Source organism: Anas platyrhynchos, chromosome 38, assembly GCF_047663525.1.
Source record: "Anas platyrhynchos isolate ZD024472 breed Pekin duck chromosome 38, IASCAAS_PekinDuck_T2T, whole genome shotgun sequence".
Lineage (NCBI taxonomy): Eukaryota > Metazoa > Chordata > Aves > Anseriformes > Anatidae > Anas > Anas platyrhynchos.
Window position 1 is genome coordinate 3,678,728 of NC_092626.1, and position 23,678 is coordinate 3,702,405.

Here is a 23,678-nt window from a genome sequence, read left to right on the forward strand (position 1 = left end):
ATAATAAATTCTTTTTCAATGCTTTTTAGATATGGAAAATTTAATGGAAGATGAAATACAGGTTTCCTTTTCCAGTTATTTCTATTAAGATATTGTTTTTTTAAAGTATATTCAAGCTCTGTATCTCTTTGGTATGAGCGTGTGCATGGGGCAAGTGCACAAATTTATTCCCTGGGAGACAGTCCTTTTATGGCAGGGACTTGACGTAGATTTAATCTGCCTTTAAACAGTAGGGAATACATATTTTTTGCAAGTATATTATCATTCAAATATTGTCTTGACTGAGAGTTAAAGAATTTGCCTGATGCTGCAAAGTGAAATGGTAAGAGAGAAATTTAGGTTTAACTTTTCAACTTAAGTAACGCTTATTTACTTTCAGAAGAAATCTGAGCACCAACTGTAGTGGTAGCTGTAGAAATGCAGACAATGCCGATCTGTTGCAGTAGACAACTGAGGACTTTGTGGGGATACTGGATTCAACCACCTAAACAGTATCAGTCTAACAGTGTTTGAAATGGTGAAGCTTAAGTAATTTCCAAGCTTGCTTTCCTCCTTGAGTGTCAGTTTCAGTACAATATTTGGGTACAACTCAACATAGTTCCCAACAAGTGAGCAAGCATCTTCCCAGCAATCTGACATCAGGATAAGAGTGTTTCAGTAAAAAGCACTTGGGTGCTTTTCTCTTTGTTACTGACTTTATGCCCTAGATAGCACTTCTACCAATAGGTTCACTTGGTGCTCTGATTGTGACATGTATGATAAAAATATTCTTGGCCCCTTCTTTTTGACTGCTTACGTTTGTCATATTTCCTGTTGAATAAGAAGAAATTCCACAGCTACCAAAGCTTTATATCTTTCCTTTTCTTAATGGCCTTTTCTTGTCTTTGCTTTCTTTGCTTATGACAAAACTATCAATTCTTAAATTCTGAGAATTTTGTTCTTATAGGATCCTGAACTGCAATATAAGTAATTCTAATTTTATATTTTTGGATATAAGGGTAGAGCTGCATTGTAATTTAATATAAACCTGAAAACTTTAATCAGTGGGACTTCTGTTATTGAAATCCCAGGGAACCAACAGGGAAAAATTAGTGAATCCAAGCTGGTGCTGGTGAGGTGTTGAAAGTCTTTAGCTTATTTGAAGTTAATGTAAAATCATCGTGTTTTAATGGTGTTACTATTTTGCCTTGGGATGTAAAAGGGATATTTGTGGAGAGATTACTAAATCTTATTTTTGTGAGGCGAGAATAAATTAAATACCGCCCCCCCCCCAATTAGCACCCCCTTAATTACCCTCTCCCCACCCCAATTACCCTCCCAGGCAGTTGTGTAATGCCGCAGAGCGGGGGATCGAGGCGTGCGGGGCTTTTCCTGCAGCGAGGCCGCTTGAGGCAGCTGATGGAGCCGCCAGGGCCCGGCTGCCACCGACTGACACAGAATGGCAAAATGTCACAGAATGACAGAATTTGGGGGATCGGGAGGGGCCTCAGAAGATCATCTAGTCCAATCCGTGTCCCTGCTGGCTGAGGGAAGGGCTGCTGATGCCCTCTGCTTAGCCTTTGGTGCGGCCTGCCCCAGTATTCTCCTGGAGAAGCTGCAGCCCAGGGCTGTGACAAGTACCCGCTTCACCAAAAAAAAGCATGTTTTTCTTTCAAAATGTGGTTCAAAACTGGCCAGGTGGCCAGGCCCAGAGAGCGGTGGTGAAATCGAGCTGGTCGGCAGTGGTGTTTGCCCAGTGCTGGGGCCCATCCTCGTTAAGACCTTCATTAACTGTTTTGATGAGGGAATTGAGGGAATTGCCCTCAGGAGGTTTGCAGGTGACACCGCGTCCTGCCTAGGAGCACCACGTTCAGCTTTGGGCCCCTCGCTCCCAGAAGGACATGGAGCCCCCGCAGCATGCCCAGAGCATGGCAACAGAGCCGGGGAAGGTTCTGGAACATGTCCTGTGAGGAGCAGCCAAGGGAACCGGGCTTTGTTTGGTCTGGAGAAGGCTCCGGGGAGACCTCCTGGCTCCCTGCGACTCCCTGACCACGTCCTGGGACGGAATTGAAGAATGGGGTCCGTGAACACGAGGCTGTGGGACGAGGCGCTCGAAGGACAAGGGGGTCGGGGGAGTCGGGAGGGATTCGGGGATGGCTCCTCCCGAGCTCGCAGCGTCCCAGCAGGCAGCAAGGTGAGGAAGGAGAGCAGCGGGGCCTTCCTCCTCCTGGGGGTGCTCAGGAGGTGGGGAGAGGTCCTCGTCCTCCTCTACTCTGCCCCTGTGGGGCTGTGAGGGGGATATGGCGTCCCGGTCTGGGCCCTGAGCTCCGGGAGGACGGGAGCTGCTCGAGGGAGGTGGGTGCGGAGCTGGGAGGATGCCGGGGGCTGTGGAGGACGCTGAGGAGTGACCCCAGGAGGCTCTGGATAAACAGATGGAATTTCTTTAATTTCTTTGTGGTGGTGGGGGGGGGTTCTGGAGGCTCCTTTCCTGGAGGCATCCAAAACCCCTGTGGGCTGGAGGCCCGCTAGCTGTCCGTGCTCTGGCACGGAGATGAATCCAGGGAGGAGTCTTCAGATTCTGAAGTTTCTTCCGGATTCTTCTGGGGCTCGGGCTCTGGCTCTGGCTTCTGCTTCGGCGCCTGCCACAATCTTCGAGGCAAGCAGCAGTGCACCGCCAGCATGTACCACGGATCCCGCGGGCGTTGCAGCCAGTGGAGATGCTGCCTCACAGTCCGGATGGTGCGGGCGGTCTCTTCACGCACCGAGGGCTCCACGTCGTTCACCATGGGCTCCAGGACTGCGGGAGGACAGAAAGAGGCTGCAGCCTCTGCTTGGGCCAGGGGAGACCCCTCCAGGAGCCCCCTGGCCGGGAGGAAGGCAGGGAGAGCTGCTGTGAGCACCCCCCCCCAGCCTCCCCGAGGCCTGGCCTCCACCCCGTCCCCCCTCACTCACTTGCAATTATTTCGTACACTTTCTCTTCACTCTGGTCCCGGTGATGTTCTGCCGCGAGCCCTAGGATCAGAAGCCGCCCGTCAGCCTCCGCCCCAGGGAGGGCGAGGGGAGGCCCCGGGGCCATTGTGGGGGCAGGGGGGGACAGGCGGGGGGCAGCTCACCGATGAATCTGACAGCCTCCTTGCGCACTGACGCCTGGGGGTCCGACAGGTAGGCCCGGCACCTCTGCAGACGCTCCTCCACCCGTTTTCGGTCCTGCTGAAGCTGGAGAGGCCGCGGGGCTCCGTCAGCCTCCCCCGGCCTCGTTCCTTTCCCCCCGGCCACCCCCCTTCCAGCCTCAGCGCGGAGGCCGCCCTCACCAGGCAGGCTCTGATCCTCCAGGTCTGGTTCATATGTGCCACTTCTTGCAGCTCGTCCCACCACAGCAGCTCGGACCCGGCCATCAGGGCTTCCTGGGCAGCCTGCGGGGCAGCGGAGGCAGGGAATTGGCGCCGGCTCCTCGCCGCCTGCCTCCGGCCCTGCCGCGAGCCCCCCCCCACCCCATGGGCGCCACTCACCTTGGCCACGCTCGGGTTCTCCTCGCTCATGCGGAGGTAGAGGGTCAGCAGGACGTTGTGCACTTTCTTCCACATCTTTCTGCGGTGCTTCCACAGCACGCGCTCCATGCACGCGCTGAAGAGCTTCATGGCATTCTCCCGCACCATGTCGGCCTCCTGGAAGAGGAAGAGGAGGACGGAGGCTGAGTGATCCTCGCCCGCCCAGCCGTGGCACGGGGTGGGTGCCGCAGGAGCCTCGCCCCCCCCCTTACGTTGTCCAAGTAAGGCGTGAGCAGATCGACCAGCCGCAGGGAAGTGATGCTGGCCGACTTCTTCATCAGGGCGCGCAGGACCCTGCAGCACACCGCCAGTGCCGCCGCCGTGATGTGGGGGTTGCCGAACCGCAGGGTTTTCAGGACGTCGGGCAGCAGGATAATCCCCGTTAGCCCCTGCAATGACAGCAGCGAGCCCAGGGCGTGAGGAGGCCGCCGGGGATGGGGATGGGGATGGGGATGGGGATGGGGATGGGGATGGGGATGGGGATGGGGATGGGGATGGGGATGGGGATGGGGATGGGGAAGGGCAGGGTGTGTGGGGGAGGGTGTGGGGGGGTGCGCTCACCATCTTGGGCCTCTCCAGCATCGCCGCCAGCCCTTTGAGTGCGATCCAGAGCAGGTGGAAGTTGGTGTTCCTGATGCATCTCTTCAGGCACTCCACGTCCTGTAGCACGGCGGGGATGGGGTCCTCGGGGCTCAGGGTCTGCATGAGGCCGAGCTGGAGGATTTCGTAGTCCTCGGTCATCCCAAAGTGCGCACGTATGGTATTGTCGCGCAGCAGCATGCAAATCTCGTTCAGGAGCTTCTTCGGCATGCCGGGCGTGCTGAAAATCTCCTCCCACATCTCCATTGAGGATCTGCGGGCACAGACAGGGGCTGTTGAGGGGCCCTGCGGGGTGTCGGGGGCCCTGTGGGGTTTTCGGGAGGCTGGGGGGCCGGTACCTCAGTCTTGAGGGGCAGATGAAGAGTATGGACATGGTGACGGAGTGGGGATAGCACCGTGTCATGAGGACCAGCACCTCCAGCAGCTTCTGGCGCACGGCGGGCGTCAGCTCCTCCACCAGCTTCTTGCGGAAGAAGATGACGAAGTGCGGGACCTGGTGGCAAAGAGGACAAACACACACACACACGGGGGGTGAGAAGTGGCCTCTGCTCTCCTTCCCCGGCCTCGTTTAGGGTTTGGGGGGGCACTCACCGACGCAAACCAGCTGATGGGGTCCTCCCGCGCCGCGTTCAGCAAGAAGGAGACCCACTGCTCGTCCTCCTCAGGCACCTCATGTGACACCACCTCCAGGCAGGTCAGCATCAGGTCCGTGCGCTGCTGCTCCAGCAGGTACCTGCCGAAGGGCTGCGAAAAGGGGGGGACACAGCTCAGCCAGGGGGGGCCACGGGGCTGCGGGGAGGGGCACGGGGAAAGGGGAGAAGCCACTGACCTCCAGTGAGGAGCACTTGCCCAGGAAGTCGCCGATCTTGTGGAGCCGCATCATGGCGCGGCGGCGGGGCAGCGCGCTGGTCGAGGTGCAGAAACGCAGCAGTGCCTGCGGGGACACGACGGGAGATGAGGGCTGGGGGGTCGGGGGGGGGACCCTCGGGGGGCTGGGGAGACCCTTGGAAAGCAGGGGGGCAACTTGGGGGGCTGGGGAGACCCTCAGAAAGCAGGGGGGCAACTTGGGGGGGTGGGGAGACCCTCAGGATGATGAGAAGCCCCCCGGGGTGATGCGACCCCCCCCAGGTGACGAGAACCCCCCAGATAAGGAGACCCGCCCCCAGGTGATGAGACCCCCCCCAGGTGATGACAACCTCCCCAGGTGAGGAGAACCCTCCCCAGGTGAGGAGACCCCCCCCAGGTGAGGAGAAGCCCCCCCGGCACGAGCCAGACCTTCACGATGCTCTGCAGCTTGGAGGGGAAGCTGGTGGTGGGCGGGCTGAGCAGCAGCAGCTGCAGCATGCTGTCCATGGCGTGCATCGTCTGTGGGGGGGGGAAACCAACGGGTGAGCCCCTGGGAAGGACCCCGGGGACCCCCACACACACACCCTGCATGGGGGGGGGCACGAGGAGGGGGCGCAGCACCCACCATGACGAAGTTGCGCGCGCTGAGCTTCTCCTTGGGGGGCAGCATGAAGACGCTCCTGAAGCAGGCGGTGAGCAGCCGCTGCATGCTGTCCTCAGAGATCACCTGCAGCGAGCTGCGGGGGGGGGCACAGAGGGGCTGAGGCGTGGCCCCCAGGGCCAGGCCCTCCCCAGAATCCCCCTCCCAACCCCAAAATCCCCCCTCTGTCCCCAAAATCCCCCCTCCGTCCCCAAAATCCCCCCCCTTGGCGCCCTGCGCCTACCTGAGGGCAGCAACAGCCAGCATGGCCTGCTCCCGCACTGCCGTCTCCAGCTGGTCCAGGGGCTCCTTCTCTATCAGCCGCTGCGGGGGGAGAGAGAGAGGGGGTGGGAGCTGGCACCCAAGGGTGCGGCGGTCCCCTCGGGTGCCCCCCTGCCTTGTCTCACCCCCCCCAGCTCACCTGCAGATGTCTGCACAAGTTGCAGCGGTTGCAGAAGTCGGCGAAGCCGCCGGACAGCCCCGACTCGCGGGCGGTGGTGCAGACGCTGCAGATGCTCTCCAGGAACTTCATCTTCTGCTCCTCGCCCTGCGGGATCTACGCCACAAACCCCCAGCGGTCAGGGGGGGCCCCCAGAGCTGGGAGCACCCCCCCCACCCCACACACAGCCCCCCAGCACCCAGCTTTTACCTCCATCCAGGTCTTGACGAACTCGTCGATGGTGCGCACGGCCTCCTCCTCCAGCACGTACACCTCCAGGTCGTCGAAGGCTGCGGGCAGAGAGCAAGGGGGGCGATCAGGGGGGGTGCTGGCGACCCCCCCGGGGGGTGGGGGGGAGCCGGGTGCCTTTGTGAAAGGGAGGGGGTCCTGCACTCACGGCCACGCGGCACCGCCACCTCTTCCTCCTCCTCATCCTCGGGCGTGATGTAGGAGGACTCGTCGATGGGGGTGGCCCAGCTGTCCACCCAGGCCACGCGAGGCCGACGGGGGGGTTTGCCTGACATGGCTCTCAAGGGGGGGTGGGCGCGAAGGGACGCAATCAAGCAACGCTCTCAGGGCGCTCCGGCTCGCTCCTTCTCGCTCCTGCCCTGTCCTGACAGGCAATGAGGGCACGGAGCCGCTGCCACGGCTTTTAAAGTGAGACGCCCCCTACGTCACAAAGGGACCCCCCCTATGTCACAAAGGGACCCCCCCCTACGTCACAAAGGGACCCTGGCAACGGCACCACCCGGATACGGGACCCCAAAATGTGGGCCCAGCCTCAGCCCCACCACCTCACGGCCTCGTCAGCCTCCCGGAACACCCCAAAACCCCTCAATCTCCCCCAAGCCTCCTGACGCAGCAGAATCCCCCCCATGGGGTGCAGGGTTTCCCCATTAAGCCCTCAGAAATGGGCTTAGAATTGAAAGAAAAGGTTTTGAAACCCACAAATGAGGATTTGGACCCTAAAAACCGGGTCCCCTCGCACTGAGAAATGGGATTTGGTGTGAAAAAGGAGGTTTAATCATGCAGTGAGGTTTTGGGGTCCTGGAAAGGGAGGACTGGGTTTAATAAAGTGGTGTTTGGATGTTAAACGAGTTTTTTGAGCCTGGAATTCTAAAATCTTGAAGGTTGGAAAGATCTCTCCATGTAATTTGGAGCAGTGCCTCATGAAAGCGCAGCCCTAAACCTTTTAAACTGCTCCGGGCACAGTCTAAGGAGGTTTTCTGACCTCCAAGGGAGATTTTGGGCTGAAAAGGCTGGATTTTCCCAGAATCAATCTTGACCGAAATAAAAGGATGTCTTCTCAAATCTTTATCCTCTCAAAACAAAATATACCAAACTAAAACTTTATTCTCTCCATACGGGGCTGGGGTGTGATCCCTCCTTTTTCCATGCAACTTCTTGACATTTTGCACGTTCCCGCATGCTGTAAAACCACAAAAGCCCCTTTTCCACCCCAGTCCTTCAACATTTCCATTTTGTTGGTCAAGAAGACCCCAAAAGGGGGCCCAGCCTCACCCCCCCCCCTCCCGGCGCAGCCCCAGGACGGAGGCTGAGGGGCCCTGAGGGAGGGCGGCCATTTTGTGCTCCCTCCTGGAGCACCGAGGGGCTGAGGGGAGATGGCTGCCCGTGGCTTCTGGGGGGGCCGTGTCAGGGAATGGGGGGGCTCTGGGAATGGGGGGGCTTCTGCTAATTAGAGTCCTCAGTCGTTCGGGTCGGAAGAGACCTCCAGGGTCATCTGGTCCCAAAAGGGGGTAGCGTTGTGGGGCCACAAGGTGTGGGGTGGGCTCCTTTGGGGCAGCCGCTGGGCCCCCAAGGGAAAAGGAGGGAGCGGGAAGGTGAAGGGTGCGGGGAGGGGGGCTGAGCCGCACGGCCGGGTTGTCCCCCTGGTGCTGCCCCAAGGCATGGGGTCTGCCATGGTGGGGAGCCTTCGAGGTGGCGAGGAGTTGTGTTTGGCCTTAGGAGCGTGGCGATGCGAGTTATGTGGCTAACGTCCTTCTGTCAACGTGGTGGTTTGTTGTGTTGGTTAATAAATGCACGCTACCAACGTGGAGAGCCTCTTTGAGTCCCGCTGATAGCGCCATCAAACTGTGGTGGCTCCCAGGCATGATGTTCAGCCTCGGTGCTGAGCCCTTCAGGTCATTAACGCAACAAAATATGACAAGGGTCTGAAGTTGGCAGCTATCTTTCCATGCTGCACGTGGAGAACATGGTCATTTCTCAAAAGGTGTACGCTGATGTCAAATCAGGGATGATCCCCAAATCAGTTGTGTGCAAGCACAGGAGTCTGATTTTCTTGGAAAGTGCTTGAATGGAGTAAAGCATTAATGTTTCGGTATACTTTTGATCCAGTTGAAAATGAACTTTTTCTGTGCAAGTACAGAGGCATAGAGGCACTGTCTGCAGTTGGGCTGGCTTATGCCATGAGACAAGTAATCTGCAGAATCGTGTTTGCATTTAGAGTTTGGTGGTTTTAATTCTGCTTTTAGTTAGATACCGATTGTCCTTTAAAGAGGTACACCAGGGAAGAGAATTTGAAGGTAATAATAGATATGTTGTTGTCATTTGGTTGAAATTTTTAAAATTACGTGGGTGACTTTTCTGGTACGTCGAGTTACTTAATCCCATGTCTTGATAGGTTGCCATCAGTAGCACAAAACCTGCAGTTGTTACTGATGTCTGTAGAAAAAGTTTTGAATGCCTGTTAGTGAATTAGGTCAGTTAGGTTAGTTAATCTCTTGATAGTTGGAATTAGGTGTTAAATCTGGATCTAATGAGCTTAAGTTGACCTTTTGTGTCCATAAATATGGTGTTACAAGAAATCTTGAGTTGTTGCGCCACAAATACTTTTTTTTCTTTATGCAAATACACAATGCATGCTTTTTAATACTTTCCCTATAGGAACATTGACCTCCATCCTGAAGAAGACATCACTTCCACGATACTTTGACATAGTCCCCTGGAAATGAAGCAAGAGTCTACTAGAAATGCTGCTTACACGGTGGACTGTGAAGATTATGTGCATGTGATAAAATTCAATCCATTTAATAGTGGAGGTGCATGTTCCCTCATTGCATATGGTGGCAATAACTATGTAGTTGCAGGGACACGTAGATTTCAGGTTAGTTTTTGTTTATTGCTTTTATTAGTTGCTTCCTGAAACTGACAGCATGTCTTCTGACAAAGACTAAAGTCACTTTCCTGCGTCTTTCCTTTCCCATTTTGCCAGGAAGTGTTTTACTCCTTTATTACATTAATGACTTTGGGATATTTGGTCTTAAAGAGAAAAAAATGTATATATAAATACATAATGGTATTAGCATCCTGCTGGTGTAAAGTTCTTTTTGAGTAGGCTGCAATGAAAAGAGGAGTGCTCTACTGGAAGAGTAATCCCAGTTCAGTATTTCTTGCAAATGTTTGTGACTACTACCTGGGAACTTAAGCAGGTAGCTTTGGAAATATGTAACTTAACATTTGCTATATGGTGTTCTATTTTTTTAAGGCTTTCAGGTAGCTATCAAAGCAGCAAAGATTTCAAATACCCGAAATAAGAAAGGAATAATTAAAATTTCCAAAGTAAGTTTAGAGACATTTCTTTCAAGGAAGGACAATGGCAAATAGTTACTTAATATACATCTGCTTTCTAGGTTATTATTTTACATCTCTCTGACAGACTGTTAGAAACAGTAAAATATGTTTTTTTTACCTTGACATCATTTCCAGTCACAATATCGTGAAAATTTTTAAAAAGTAAGATAGCATACTGTGTATATTTATATGTAATACTTTTTTTTTTTCTTTTTTTTTTTTTTCCCCTGGGTGCTTGAAAATTGATAGTAGAACACTCTCATCTTTGGAATCTATTTTTACTTTCTTTTTCTTGAGCTCACTTCTCCTTTACATGGTACTATTTTTATACTTTACTATCTAATACAGAAAACAGTATAACTGGTCTTTATTATTCCCCAAAGTCTTAGTGTTGGAAATTTTCTGAAAATCACCTAGGTCCTTCCTAGCATCTACATTATGCAGAGTGTATACAGAAAGATTTTTTTCCTTAAAGCAGAATTGTGCCATAGAGAACATTTCATCAAAATAGCCTTCCGACATTTTGAGGTACTACGCAGGATGTTTTGAGAACTTTTTGGAGATCAGTTGATTCATTAAGTCCACAATCCCAGCAATTGTTTCATCTTTGTCACCATCCAGTTCCCTCACTATTGGGAAGAATAGCCAAGGTAGTAATTTTGGTCATGTTAAATGATGAAGGGTACCTTTCTACCTGCTGCTGTTCTTCCAGACCAACCAGGTTGTTCTAGCATTTTTCCATAAAGTAAAACCAATTGGGAAAGAAGATAACCTACATGGCCTCCTTGCTTTTGTTCCCATTATTTTGCATTGCAGTGTGTGCTTATCATGCTGTTGTCAGTGGTTCTAGTTGTATCTATGCTGATATTGAGCCCAAAGAATGGGCTCAGCATGTCCCTCTGGCAAATCTTTTTGTGCAATGTAGGTTTGTTTTTTTGCTATGTTGACTTTGGTTTGGAACTGCAATCATTTCATGGATTTTTATTTACTTACATATTTCAAGTAAATACTTTCTTTATCGCAGCAGACACATCTAACTTTCAACTTCATATCAATCTGACTTGTTAGAAGTCATCAACCTGTTATTCTGAATTAGCTAACTACAGTATTTCTGTAGGAAGAGGATGCAGAAGTGGAAGGCATGCTATATTAGACACTACGAACATTTTGTCATGGAATCAGTGTTGATGCCATAGCAAGGAGTCCAGAAACTAGACTTGATGCTTTACCTCCCCAGATAAGGTATTTCGAATAAATTACTATAATGAGTCCTTGTGTCATATCTGTTTTCTCATATCTGTTTTCTCTAAGTCCTTAGTATTGAACTAACTTTAATGCTTACAGCTGAAATCTAACTCTGAAGAAATTGCTGTTGGAAGTCTGTGAACACCATTGGAACAACAGTTTAATTCTTAGTCATCCTTGTATATTTTGTTCTGCTTCCTGAGCCCCTTACTCTTTCCTCCCCACAGTAGATTCACAGTAGACACTAGATTTTTAGATTTTAATCGACCTGTAATCTAGTTAGTCTTTTTGTTGTATGTATCTGTATAATGTGTATGTATCATTGTAAGAATGATACTAGTATCATGGCCTGCTTTGTAAAATTACACGGGATGTTCTCCATAGTATGGGCTATGTTTAGGAGTAAGTCGGATGCTATTTGTGAGACCTGTCAAGCTGTAAGTCTAGAAAAATGGTCAATTATTAAATATGCACTTAACATGAATTCAGATGCTCTCAATTGCTTGTAAGCCTCTTCAAAACTATACTGGTTGCTTACTGCTGCATATTTTTACAGTCTTTTGTTTAAAATAAGTTGGAGACTGGTTAATAAATTAATGCCTAGGTAATTTAAAACACTGATGATGAGGGTTCTGTTTTTTCTATCAGCCACTTCCTCCAAGGTAAATTCTGTGGCAGTTATAAGAGAGATTTCAGGTAATTCATAGTTGATTCAGATTTAGCTTTGTCAAATGTTTTGTATTACTTTCCATTAAAAAGTATTCTTGGCACTTGATACACCGTATTTTATAGGCAAGTTCCAATTATAACTCTGAATGGTTGATGCCAAAGCAGAAAAATTAGAATATACGTTTGATTGAAAATCTAAATTTCCTTTTGCATGTCATTTTGCAGGTTTAAAATGGGGTGAAACTCTTGATTGATCTGGTTTGGTTTGTTCTTTTTTCTGTTTTGTTTTGTTTTGTTTTGTTTGTTGTTGTTTGTTTGTTTGTTTGTTTTGTTGTTGTTGTTCTTGTTTTGTTGTTGTTGTTGTTGTTGTTGTTTTAACATTAAAAAAAAAATAAATTGCAGTGCTACCTGACAGAAGGGCTTTTCTTTTTCTGTTGAGTGTAGGTTTTGTACAGCAGCTTCTGATAGGAAGTTAAGGCTATTTACTTCAGACCTGCAGGACAAGAATGAATATAAGGTAAGGGTAACTGAGCTGATATTGAATATTTCTTTAGTCTCTAATGGAGTCTAATCTTTCACTGAGCTTGTGCTTCACTTTTCTTAATGTACAGTATGATGTAGAACACTAAACTCTGGCAGACCCATCATCTCTAGCAAAGATCAGTGTATTGAATATACCTTTATATCTTTAAAGTGGGCATAACTAATTATCAGCTATATTATATTTTGATTTAAAAGTATATATGTAACAGCCAAATTGACAAAAAGTAAGTAGAAGTTTATTTGTGGTCTAAAACATGGTCTAAAAATATTCTACAGGTGAATTTGAAGTACTGTGTTGGAAAAGGTTCCTTTACATAGAGACCTGTAAAATATTATGTGGTATTGTTTATTAGACTTGTCTTTATGGAGAGCAAATTTAATGCTTTGTCTCTTTCCTTGGGAAACAGGAAAGTTGCAATGAAACCATTTTGTACAGTACAAGATTTAAAGAAAGAATATTGAATTTTGTACGTAGCTGCAGACAGTTATATAAAACATGGCCATGGGCCAGTACTTGTTTATGTCTAAAATAAAAAGAAAGGGAATGACTCCTTCAAATACGTCTTCACTTCCTGTTCTTTCAGTGTAGTGTTCTTTCACCGGTGATGTTAAGAGGTGTCGGGTCTAAGAGATTTCTGTTGTTTGTAAGGCATTCTTGTCTTTGTAACTCCTACGTCACTTGGGTATGTACATACTCTTCAAAATTTTGCCTTTGAAACAATACCCCAGTCCAAATATTAATATTAATTAGATGTTCGTTTGAATTTGTTTTGTTGAGGTTTCAGACAAGAACAAGCAAAGCTAATCAATGCTGAAAAATCAGGGGTTAGGGTTCCTTCTTTAGTGCTTTGGAGTATGATAATGCCTCTGAGAGTTGTGTATTCAATATGCAGGGGAAAAGAACTGGCTTTCCTTTGTGGTTTGGCAGTATGTATTAGTAAGACAATATTTGTCATACAGAAAGTAAATTAATTGCAGATGTCACTCTTGGTCAAATAATAATGGAGTGAGTAAAGCTATATATAAGTAAAAATGGACATTACTAAAAAATAAAAAGTATTTTAATTTCAGAAAAGATGTTCTATGTTACTTCATGCATGCACCTTCCCATTTTTTCCTTCCTTCGTGCTTGGTCCATCACCTTGTATGGCCTCGTCAGCCAGGAAGTAGGATAACTGACATGGTTGCAAAGAGCTTGGCTGGCACTTCTAGCAAAATATTTCTAGAAATTGTTAACGTTGTTTGCTTGTAAGTTGATGTGTGTCACTCCTTAACCAAAGTTACCATTTTATATAATATCTGTCAGTTTTATGATATTGTAGACAAGCAGCTTTGATGGTGTGAGTTAATCTTTTAACTTTTTTTAGCAGAATATAAAGTTACTTTACTCATTACGTATGTCTGTTTTAATTCGAGAAATTTATAGAATTGTCTATAAGCACGCGGAAGAAAGAGAATAGGTAGAGTCATTAATAACAGTATAGACAATGGAATGGTTGATTAGTGGAAATAATCAAACACATAGAAGAACCTGGTACCACAGGCTCTACATTCAGCTGTCTAGTGTCTCTCTCTTTTTTTTTTTTTTGGATTAACAATGGGCCTGACGGACTGTCTGCTAAAATCAGTGACAAGTCTCTTCATTTCAGCATGGTTCAAGGCATGAATGAGTGTTTTTTTTTCCTTATGTAATGAATACGAAAGCTTTAATTATTGGGTGTTAACAACCAACAAATTTTTGTGTTTTTGCCAAAAATTGTGAAAAAGTGACAGCTGTGATAGTTCATAGCCTTCATACCTCTTTTTGTCTCCTGTCTCTTATCATCTGGTCTTTAGCTGAAGGTGCTCTTTTATACATTCCGGAGCAGACTTCATGTCTATACTAGCTTTCAGACTGTTGCACATTGATTTAGGACTCCTTCCAGACTAACGCTAGGAATTCTCAATGGGATATGCTGTTTTCCTCAATAGGAACCCATTGCTTCCAGTTAAATAAATACATATGATAAATATTCAGCATTACAACTTCACACAAATGCATTTTTGATGCGTTATGAACTTAAACTTTTTTAAAAATAGACGTTTAAATAAGCAAGTTTATTCTAATGAAGAATTATATTAGGCTGTTTATTACTGAATTATATAAGATTACAAAAAAAAAAAAAACCACACTTAAAATAATCATTTTGAATATATCTGATGAGACAGTTATTTTGTAGTTTACTGTCAATGCATGATCAATATTAAAACCATAGAAGCAAAGGAGGCAATGCTGTAGCACAGTCTGTGCTACTATTCTATTCTATTCTGAAAAAATGCTGTTTTTTCAAAATAGAATTTCTGTGATGGGTTACTGTTTTTCCCAGGTCTAACAAGTTTTTTTTTTCTGCTATGTGACCAACACAAATTAAACTTTAAAACATGTATTTCTAATTTAGCGGAATATATTACACAGTAGCTTTGTCTGGGTGCCTACAAATAAATTTAAAATGCCACACTTATATTTCTATTAAGATAGCAATTGTTTTTCATACAAAAAGATTCTTTGGAGAACTGATTCTTCTACCCTTAGGACTTCTTTCTAACACAAACTGTGCTGACCTGCAGTTACAAGCTTCTACTGCAAAAGTATGTCAATTACGTAACACATCTGAAAAAAAAATATGACAAGTTGTGAGTGTAATGATCATAGAGGATGTATTAATACAAGAGGCAATACAACTGTGTGGCCAGATGAAGCTACAATAGATGGCTTATTTTTGACGCAACAGAATACTAAAGACCATTTGGGGCTTATGCTATGCAAATGAGAAGTTTTGGCTTCAGTTTAGCAATGAAGTTATTAGCACTGTTTATGCCAATTTCACCACTGGAACTTAGTCTAAGAACTTCATCAAGGGTATACTGAGACTGAGGAAGAAGTAAAAATTCCTGTTTTTACTGGATCGGGCTTGCTCTTAAAATGATCAGAAAACAGCCTAAAATGTGGATTATTACCTAACAGTGAGAATCTCATTAGTGAAAAGGAATAGTGTGCTTATATTGGGGGATTGGACTAGATGATCTTTCAAGGTCCCTTCCAATCCCTAACATTATGTGATTCTTTGGTAAAAATGTCTTTAAGCACGTTCCAGGCTTTTGTTTGTTTGATTGATTTTGTGTGTGTGTGTTTTTGTTGTTGCTTTGACAAAAAGTGGAGAAAATACTTTCTCCAGGTAGTCATCATAGTTTCTTATACTTGGATGATCATTGAGCTATATACTTCTTGTGATTGAAAAAAAAAATAACACCTGACTCCCATCTAAAGTATTTGGAAATCTCAGAGGTTCACAAATATTCTATGAGCTATGCCGAGTTAATTCTAAACAGTTTGATAGAATGGTTTCTTAGTATTAGTCAATCAAAACCTCAGAAAAATTATTTCATGAACCTAAGGTTGAATACATAATGAACACATGGAAGACTTTGATCCATTGTACAGTGCACACTTTATACGTGAGGTTTCAAGAGAGGTACAAAATGTGCAAAAAAGCTGAGGGAAGTATGTCATTACAGTCAAAATGTAATCTCTGAACATTTTGTCTTTTATATTAAACAATTAGTATGTGTTGCTTCTGGAGGGATAGACGGAATAATCTTGCTCTGTTTTCCCAGTGGAAAAACTGTCTCGATGTAATTATCAACAAGGAACTTCAAGCATACTGAGTTTTCCATTACTTTGTCAACACAACTAATCCAAAATTTATGGGCTGGATCAAGCCCAGAACAAGAAACAAAAGGTAAAGTACAGTTGATGGATCTTCGTGAAATCTTTTCTTGTTCTCAGGTTTTCATTTGGAAATGAATTGTGGCTTTCTTCTCCTGCTTCAGATTTTGCTTAATAAAAAGCATATTTCATCAAAACTGTGTATGTAAAATGAGGCAGGATTTTTGAATTCTGAATGCTGAAAATTTTCAAAAGACTTGCATTTCTGTCTAAAGAGTTTGGCATCATCTTAGGATGTATTACTCCTAGTGAAATCCACAAGGTTTTATTGAAATTATGGGCTGTTGGGGGAAAAAAATAACTTGGCTGCTGAAAGTGGTTCTGTATTGAACTGATGTATTGAACAGTCATAACTTTTTAAAGGGGCAGCTTCATTATTGTGCATGGTTTACAGATTTATTTTTTTCTTTTTGATCAGTTGCATAGCTCGTTCTGAGGAACAAACACGGAGAACAGTATTTTGTTCTCTCAGAAAGCTGAGAAGTGATTGTTTTCATTCAACCTGTTTTTTCCTTGCCATCTCTTCATGTCATGCCATTCTCCAGTGGATATTTTTGTGTCCTTTTTATGATACTTTGGGCAAAACAATAGCATCTATGCCTAGTGACTTATTCAGTGAGAGTAAAGGGGATGAAACAGTAATAGATCCAGCATCTACATATGGACTTCAAATAATTGACTTCAAATTTTAAGTGATTTAAGTAATTATAATTGATTTTTTTGGCATAAAGACCATAGTGAGAGAAAACACACACGAATCCTCAGATTGAACAAACTGATACTTACTAGCTACAGATTTTCTAATGAGATCAGAGATGATGTACTCATACCTAACAAACATGTGAATGAATTTGAATCATAACATCCTGGATTGAAAAGGACCTTAAAAATCATGTAGTTTCAACCCCCCTGCTCTGGGCAGGGTTGAAAAAGTATTTCAGCAGGGTTGAAAGTACTTCAGACTCAGCTTAAATGAGATGAGTTTTGCCTGCTTGCTTAATGCTGAATGTGCATTTGATCTTTAATTTAGATGTTTGAAGATATTGTAAAGCTCAAAAGATTGCTGATATCTGTAGATAAGTACAAAACACTTAACGGAATTGAGAAGAAAATGGTGTTGTGATTTTATGGCTAAGACAGCTGAAAAGCCTTCCGAATATGTAAAAAATATCCTTTTAACTTTTACTGAAAACTGTGATTCTGCTTCTCGTTCAGGGAAGCTATGTTACTAAGTTGGTTTTCATTATAGATAAATTATTCTCAGTACTTTGAAATAAAAATGTCATGATTAATACATTTCAGCTGAGGACAATTACATAGTAATAGTTCCCTTTGAAATGACTTCATGCTTTCTGATACAACTGTGAATGTTTGCTTTTGACTGCTAGTTCATATGTACATTCACACCATGGGTAATTATATCCTATTATTTGAAAATGGATGATCTATTACTTTCACAGTGTGCACTGTGCCCAATTTTCCTTACTCTTCAGTACAAGAGTATATAAAGCAAAGAGCATAAAGTACTATGTTAGTTTCTCTCAAATGTTTAACAGAAACTGTGATTAACTGCTGTGATATTGTGTGGCCAGCTTGTTTTTCACGTGCTGTTGTTCCTCACTTTTAGTTTTCATGAAGCCTTCAGCATGCATTGTTACTTGTTTCATTGAGACTTTTTTCACTTTTTATTCTTGTACTGGGTCTGGCTGGAATGTTAACTTTCCTGGCAGCAGCCCATACAGTGCCATACTCTACTTGTAGCTGGAACAGCAGTGTTATCACACCAGTGTTGTGTCTACTGCTGAGCAGCAGTGGCACAGCATCGGGCCTTTCTTTAACCCTCCTAGGGGGTGGGCAAAAAGTGAGGAGGGAAACATCACTAGGGCAGCTGACCTAAAGCAATCAAAGGGATATTCCATACCATGTGATGTCACACTCAGCAATAAAAGGTGGAAACAGGAAGAAGAGGGGAGGGGTGGGCTCTCGTTGAGAAGATGTTGGTCCTCCTATCAACACTGGCTGTGTGTGTTGAGGCCTTGCTTCAAGGACGTGGTCAATCATCGCTCATTTGTGGGAAGTAGAGAGTAATTTCTTTCCTCTGCACTTCCATATAGCCTTCATTTATTTTGTTTGTTTGTTTTCCTCCCTTCTTTTTATTTTTCCTTTTCCCCTCCCTTTTCCCCTTTCCCTTTTTATTTCCCCTTAATTAAATTGTTTAGTTCATGGTAGTCTTTATTTAATTATTATAATTGTTTCCCTTTAATTAAATTATCCTTATCTCAACCCGTGAGTTGTTCTTTGCTTTACTTCTCCCCCTCCTCATCTAAAGGAGGGGGAGTGAGAGAGCGGTTGTGGGGTTTAGCTGCCCAGCACGGTAAAACCACCACAATTCTAAAGGTAGTTTTTTGGTCCTTTGCCATCTCTGGTGGATATCTGCTCTTGAGGAATTTATATATTGACTGCTTGGGAAAGGGAATATACTGGACAAGTGATTGGCTTATTGCTCCTTCAGGAAAAAAAACCCTCTTGCTGCTTGCAGGAATTCCTATTAAAAACTCTTGTTTAGAGATGAGTTACTTATGAATAATTGGAGTTCTTTAAAATATATAAATTATGTGTACATTGACTTCCTGTTGATTTTCCTCTTTTTTTCTGAGATTTATTATCTTCTACCTTCAAAATTCAGTGGTTGAAAAAGAATAAGAAGTTGTGGTGTGATCCACTTACTAGAGCATCAAGCTGACCTCTGTGGTAATGACAAGGAGGCAGTGGGGTTCTGTTCACCTACAGTGTAAATATACACAAGCGTTAGAGGTTTTAAATATCTCCGGTTTTACTAATGAATATTTTTCCCTTCCATGTAGAAATGATAACTTTATTGTACACTCAAATCTTTCATTGAGTGGTTCTGTTGAATATATTGTTAACTAATGGTGGAACAGTCTGCTCAAAGTTAAAAATATTTCTTTTTTTCTGGTTGACAGACATTTGATGGCCACTCAGATTACATTAATGATCTGGTGTTTTCTCCCAAAGAAGGTCAAGAAGTTGCAAGTGTAAGTGATGATCACACTTGCACGTATGCATTTTGCTCAAAATATCATTGAAATATCATAGAGGGCTGAGCAATCACCAACAATATGAAGTTTACAAGAGAAGTGCCAGATTCTGCACCTGGGAAGGGACAACCTTGGATGTATGTACAGACTGGGGGACGAAAGGCTGAAGGGCAGCTCTGCAGAAAGGAATTTGGTAAATGACAGGGAGGGCCAAGCACATCCTGAGGTGCATCAAGCACAGCACTGCTAGCTAGTCAAGGGAAGTGATTGTGCTGCTCTACTCTGCACTGATGCAGCATCATGTTCAGTATACTGTGTGCAATTTTGGGCACCATATAATAAGAGTCATACAACTGTTAGAGAGTATCCAAAGGAAGGCTACAAAGATGGTGAAGGGTCCAGACAGCAAGACAGGAGGAATGGCTGAGGACCCTTGGTTTGTTGAGCTCCGAGCAGAGCAGGCTTGGGGGGGGGCCTCATGGCGGCCTGCAGCTCCCTCACGAGGGGAGTGGAGGGGCAGGCGCTGAGCTCTGCTCTCTGGGGACAGTAACAGGACCCGAGGGAACGGCATGGAGCTGGGACAGGGGAGGATCAGGCTGGGCGTTGGGAAAAGTTTCTGCACCCAGAGGGTGGTTGGGCACTGGGACAGGCTCCCCAAGGCAGTGGTCATGGCACCAAGCTTGCTGGAGTTCAAGTGTTTGCATAATGCTCTCAGACACATGGTCTGATTTTTACATAGTTCTTTGTGGAGTCAGGAATTAGATTCGATGATCCTTGTGGGTGTCTTCCAAGTCAAGATATTCTATGATTATGTTCACTGTCAATTTCCCCAGGTGGGACAGAAATAAAAAAACGATCTCCAAGAATAGAAGACGTAAGACATGATGTACAGCTCTGAGCTGTAGAGACTCTGTCCATCCATTCTATCTTCAGATGAGTCAAGTTTAAAACCAGTATACTCATGTGAAATTGTTTGCTTACCTGAACTCATTAGCCTTACTGGGAGATGCAATTATACAGCCTAAGGACAGTATCATACTGATACAGTGATACCAGCAGCTTATAATACCATGATCATAGCCATTCCAAACCGATATATTTAATTGTTTGCAACTGGAAAGAAAAGGCAAACACAAATCACAATCGTTAAGGTTGAAAAAGCCCTCCAAGATCATCTGGTCCGACCATCCCCCTACCACCAATGTCACCCACTAAACCATTTCCCTAAGCACCACGTCCAACATGTCCTTGAACACCCCCAGGGGCGGTGACACCACCACCTTCCTAGGCAACCCATTCCAACGCCTGACTGCTCTTTCTGAGAAGAAATGTTTTATAATTTCCAACCTGAACCTCCCATGGCACAATTTGAAGCCATTCCCTCTGATCCCATCACTACTCATCTGAGAGAAGAGGCCGACTCCCAGCTCCCCACACCTTCCTTTCAGGTAGTTACAGAGAGCAATATGGTCTACCCTTAGCCTCCTCTTTTCCAGACTAAACAACCCCAGTTCCCTCAGCCACTGCTCACAGGACTTGTGTTCCAGGCCCTTCACCAGCTTAGTATGCTAAAAAGCACTGTTTTGTAGTGCACAAGTTTGTTTTTCCTTGGCAAAAAGTCCCCCATCTTACACTTCTAATAGTGCTTGTGAATCTATAAAGCTGTTGGTCTTCATCCTTACAGCGCAGCTAAAAGCTGGAGAAGGCAGCACGGCAGCTGTGCAGGCTTAGCAAGCCATTGCAATAGGGGAAGAGGCTTATGAGAAAGCATCATCATTGACTTTTCTTGGTATAGCTGTGACAGTTTAAAATTTGTCTCAGTTAAGGAACTGTTTTAGTTTTTCTCTGATTATATGAATTATATATTTGCTCTTTGAAGTTATGACCATATTGATTGCTATATAAATGACCATTTAATGTTCAGGGGAAGAAAAAAAGTGCTATAAGAACAAAGGAAAAGATCTTGTGTTTGAAGCTATCTGGTAAGAGAGAAAGAAATAGCTGTTAGGATGATTATTCTGTGTATGAGATTTTGTAAAGGGCAGAACATCAACTGGTGTAAATCACAGTCCAGTAGCATTAGTAGAGCTACTCTGTCTTATGTGAATTGAAAATCTAAAAGGCCTGTGATTTTTCAAAACCCCTAGGGAACTCAAAAATAGTACTTTGACCAGCAGGCAGATTTTCCACAGCTGCCTTGTCTCTATTTCCAACAAAATCATTAAGAATGAGTAGTAAAAATGTGTATGACTTACTCCTAGCTTGTTCCAATTTATTCTCTATTCTTGATTTTTTTTTCATTAGATCTAAACTAATGTTGGGTTTATTCAGCAAAGAGGTATTTGAATATGTAGCATGTTTTGTTTATTTTATGAAATGCTCAGTGTTTCTGAGATAAGAGGACTGTTTTAAAAACAATAGTCTGATACTAAAGGAAAAGGAACTACAAATGATTTACTTAGTGTCTGCTATCAGGAGTTAATAACTGAAAGACAGTTATGCAGTAAACCTTAAAATCAATGGTTCAAAGCCATGTGAAGTAAGCAGGATTTTTTTTGGCTACTTGAGTTCTTATTTTTTCCATTTGTGCATGTGGAGCATGAAGACTTTTTTTTTTTACTGAACTTAAAGGTTAAACTTTCAAAACTAATGGAAAATGCATTCCTTCAGACTTACCAAAATTATTCCTTACTTACTGTGTAATTTGCTTCGGCAGTAATGTAAGAAGAGGAATAATTTTTCAGTCTGTACTCAGTTTCTACTCAGAAATTTTTCTCGGGATACCTTGCCTGTTAATACCTTTGGAATGAAGTAGTAGAACAATCAGCACAAGAGTTTCAAGTGTGTCAGTGTTGTTCTGTTAGAGTTCCACCTCTGTGTCTTGATATAATTAACACTGTGCCTCAGTATGTATATCATACAGAGAGACAAACAAGTTCAGATCTTCCCTTCTCTTCACTCGGGTAAGTTTAGCAGAAATACATAAGGAACACAAGTTTTCAATTTTAATGCATTAAAAATCTTGCCATGAGCTGCTGCAACAGTTACATCTCATGGCTGGCTTTGGTCTTTTGTTGTTGTTGGAAGACAGTGTTAAGTCAGATACCAGTTGAGAAGAGGCTGTGGTGATGCCTTCAGCATTCTTACCTTTAAATTGTTAGTTCAGGAGTTCTTGTTGCTTTTACATGTAGCTTTCTTGGTCTTGTTGGTCTCACAAGACCAGCTGCAAAGTAGAACTGATTATTTAAGACTGTTTAAAAATCCTCGAGCATCAGAATAATTGCAGTTGTTTTCTGTGCCATGTAGTCGTAAATTGAAGGGCATTCATTGACAAGAGGTGTTGGTTTATAAATATGATGTACACTTTAAAATTACCATGATTCTCTGCACTGACAATCTCAAAACTAATATAATCTTAGAAAGTATCTTTTTTTTTTTTTTGAAAGAATGCACCTCTGCAGTATTTATCAACCCCACCATGTTACAGTTATTCACAACGGTATGTATATACAAGATCAAAATTCCCACAGCTGTAAAAATTACAAAATAAATAAATAAAAGATTAGAAGTTGCAAAAAAGTTGATTGAAAAATTCAAACCCTGTGTTCTATATATTGTGCGTTACCTTCCCAAGGATGGCTAGATTCCAAGATGGATGAAGCAGTTCACAAGCCTATGGTTTACTTGTGTATTTGGCAGGCTATTGCAAATTTTGAATTTTGCTTATTCTATATTTTAAAGTATAATATAGAGTAAACTAATGAAGAACTTGAGGGATAATTCCTGTATTTCACTTTTTTAAGCATTTCATAATTGTTTTACTCTTTCATTAAGAACAGAAAGAAATATATTTTTTTAATTTGATAGCAACATTGTAAAGAAAATGGTTAAAAATGCTGGTAGAGGAAATAGCTAAAATAACTATTGTTAAATTATTAATTGCAGTAAAGAAAAATGTGAATCAGTTTTATCGATGAGTCATATGTGTTAATGTGGAGCACAGTTAAAGTAAAATATAAAGAATCATAGAACAGCTCGGATTGGAAGGGAACACCAGCTAACTCCAACATTTCTTCCATGGGCAAGGAAGCCACCCACCGTATCAGGTTGCCAAGGGCCTCATTCAACCTGGCCTTGAACAGCTGCAGGGATGGGGCATCCACAGCTTCTCTGGGCAGCCTTTTCCAGTGCCTCACCACCCCCTGAGTGAAGAATTGTCTGACTGAGCAAAAAATTGCTCTCCATCTTTTTGATAAGCCCCCTTTAAGTATTGAAAAATTGCAATGAGGTCACCCCAGAGCTCTTTCAGCCTTTCTTCGTAGGAGAGGCGCTCCAGCCCTCTGATCAACTTCATGGCCCTCCTATGGATCCATTCACACAGACCCACATCCTTCTTGTGCTGGGGGCTCCAAACTTGGACACAGTGCTCCAGGTAGCATCTCTCAAGGGCAGAGTAGAGGGGGACAATCACCTCCCTCGGCCTGCTTTGATACAGCCCAGGATACGGCTGGCCTTCTGGGCTGCAAGCACATGCTGCTGGCTCATGTTGAGCTTTTCATCTACTCCCAGGTCCTTCTCTGCAAGGCTGCTCTCAGTGAGTTCTTCTCCCAGTGTGTACTTATGTCTGGGATTACCCTGACCCAGGTGCAGCACCTTGCACTTAGACTTAGGTTCACATGGGCCCACTTTGCAAGCTTGTTCAGGTGTCCAGGCTTGTCAGTCACTGTCAAGTCCAGTTTTTGTTGCACATACC

The 23,678-nt window shown here is 44.6% G+C and overlaps 2 protein-coding genes across 4 annotated transcripts in view; both read right to left on the reverse strand.

Annotated features, from left to right (window-relative positions):
- The window catches only part of LOC119717125 (uncharacterized), a 118,833-nt gene that overhangs the window by 33,689 nt on the left and 61,466 nt on the right, over positions 1-23,678 (reverse strand). The window lies entirely within an intron of this gene.
- Positions 2,505-6,591, reverse strand: LOC113843461 (uncharacterized). The gene is made up of 16 exons (XM_072032334.1): positions 6,450-6,591; positions 6,263-6,342; positions 6,035-6,169; positions 5,858-5,937; positions 5,599-5,710; positions 5,403-5,492; positions 4,957-5,061; positions 4,719-4,871; positions 4,466-4,620; positions 4,089-4,380; positions 3,740-3,916; positions 3,489-3,644; positions 3,291-3,392; positions 3,093-3,195; positions 2,932-2,991; positions 2,505-2,776 (listed from the first exon to the last, which is right to left on the reverse strand). The coding sequence occupies exons 1-16, from the start codon at positions 6,574-6,576 to the stop codon at positions 2,505-2,507; spliced, it is 2,199 nt and encodes a 732-aa protein (XP_071888435.1). The 5' UTR covers positions 6,577-6,591.

Excerpts from the sequence above, each read along its gene's own strand:
- LOC113843461 (XM_072032334.1), bottom strand. The coding sequence starts at position 6,576 with ATGTCAGGCAAACCCCCCCGTCGGCCTCGCGTGGCCTGGGTGGACAGC. Across the intron at positions 5,711-5,857 it reads CTGGCTGTTGCTGCCCTCAG|CTCGCTGCAGGTGATCTCTG; the intron begins GTAGGCGCAGGG and ends CCCCCCCCGCAG. Across the intron at positions 2,992-3,092 it reads GGAGGCTGTCAGATTCATCG|GGCTCGCGGCAGAACATCAC; the intron begins GTGAGCTGCCCC and ends TTCTGATCCTAG.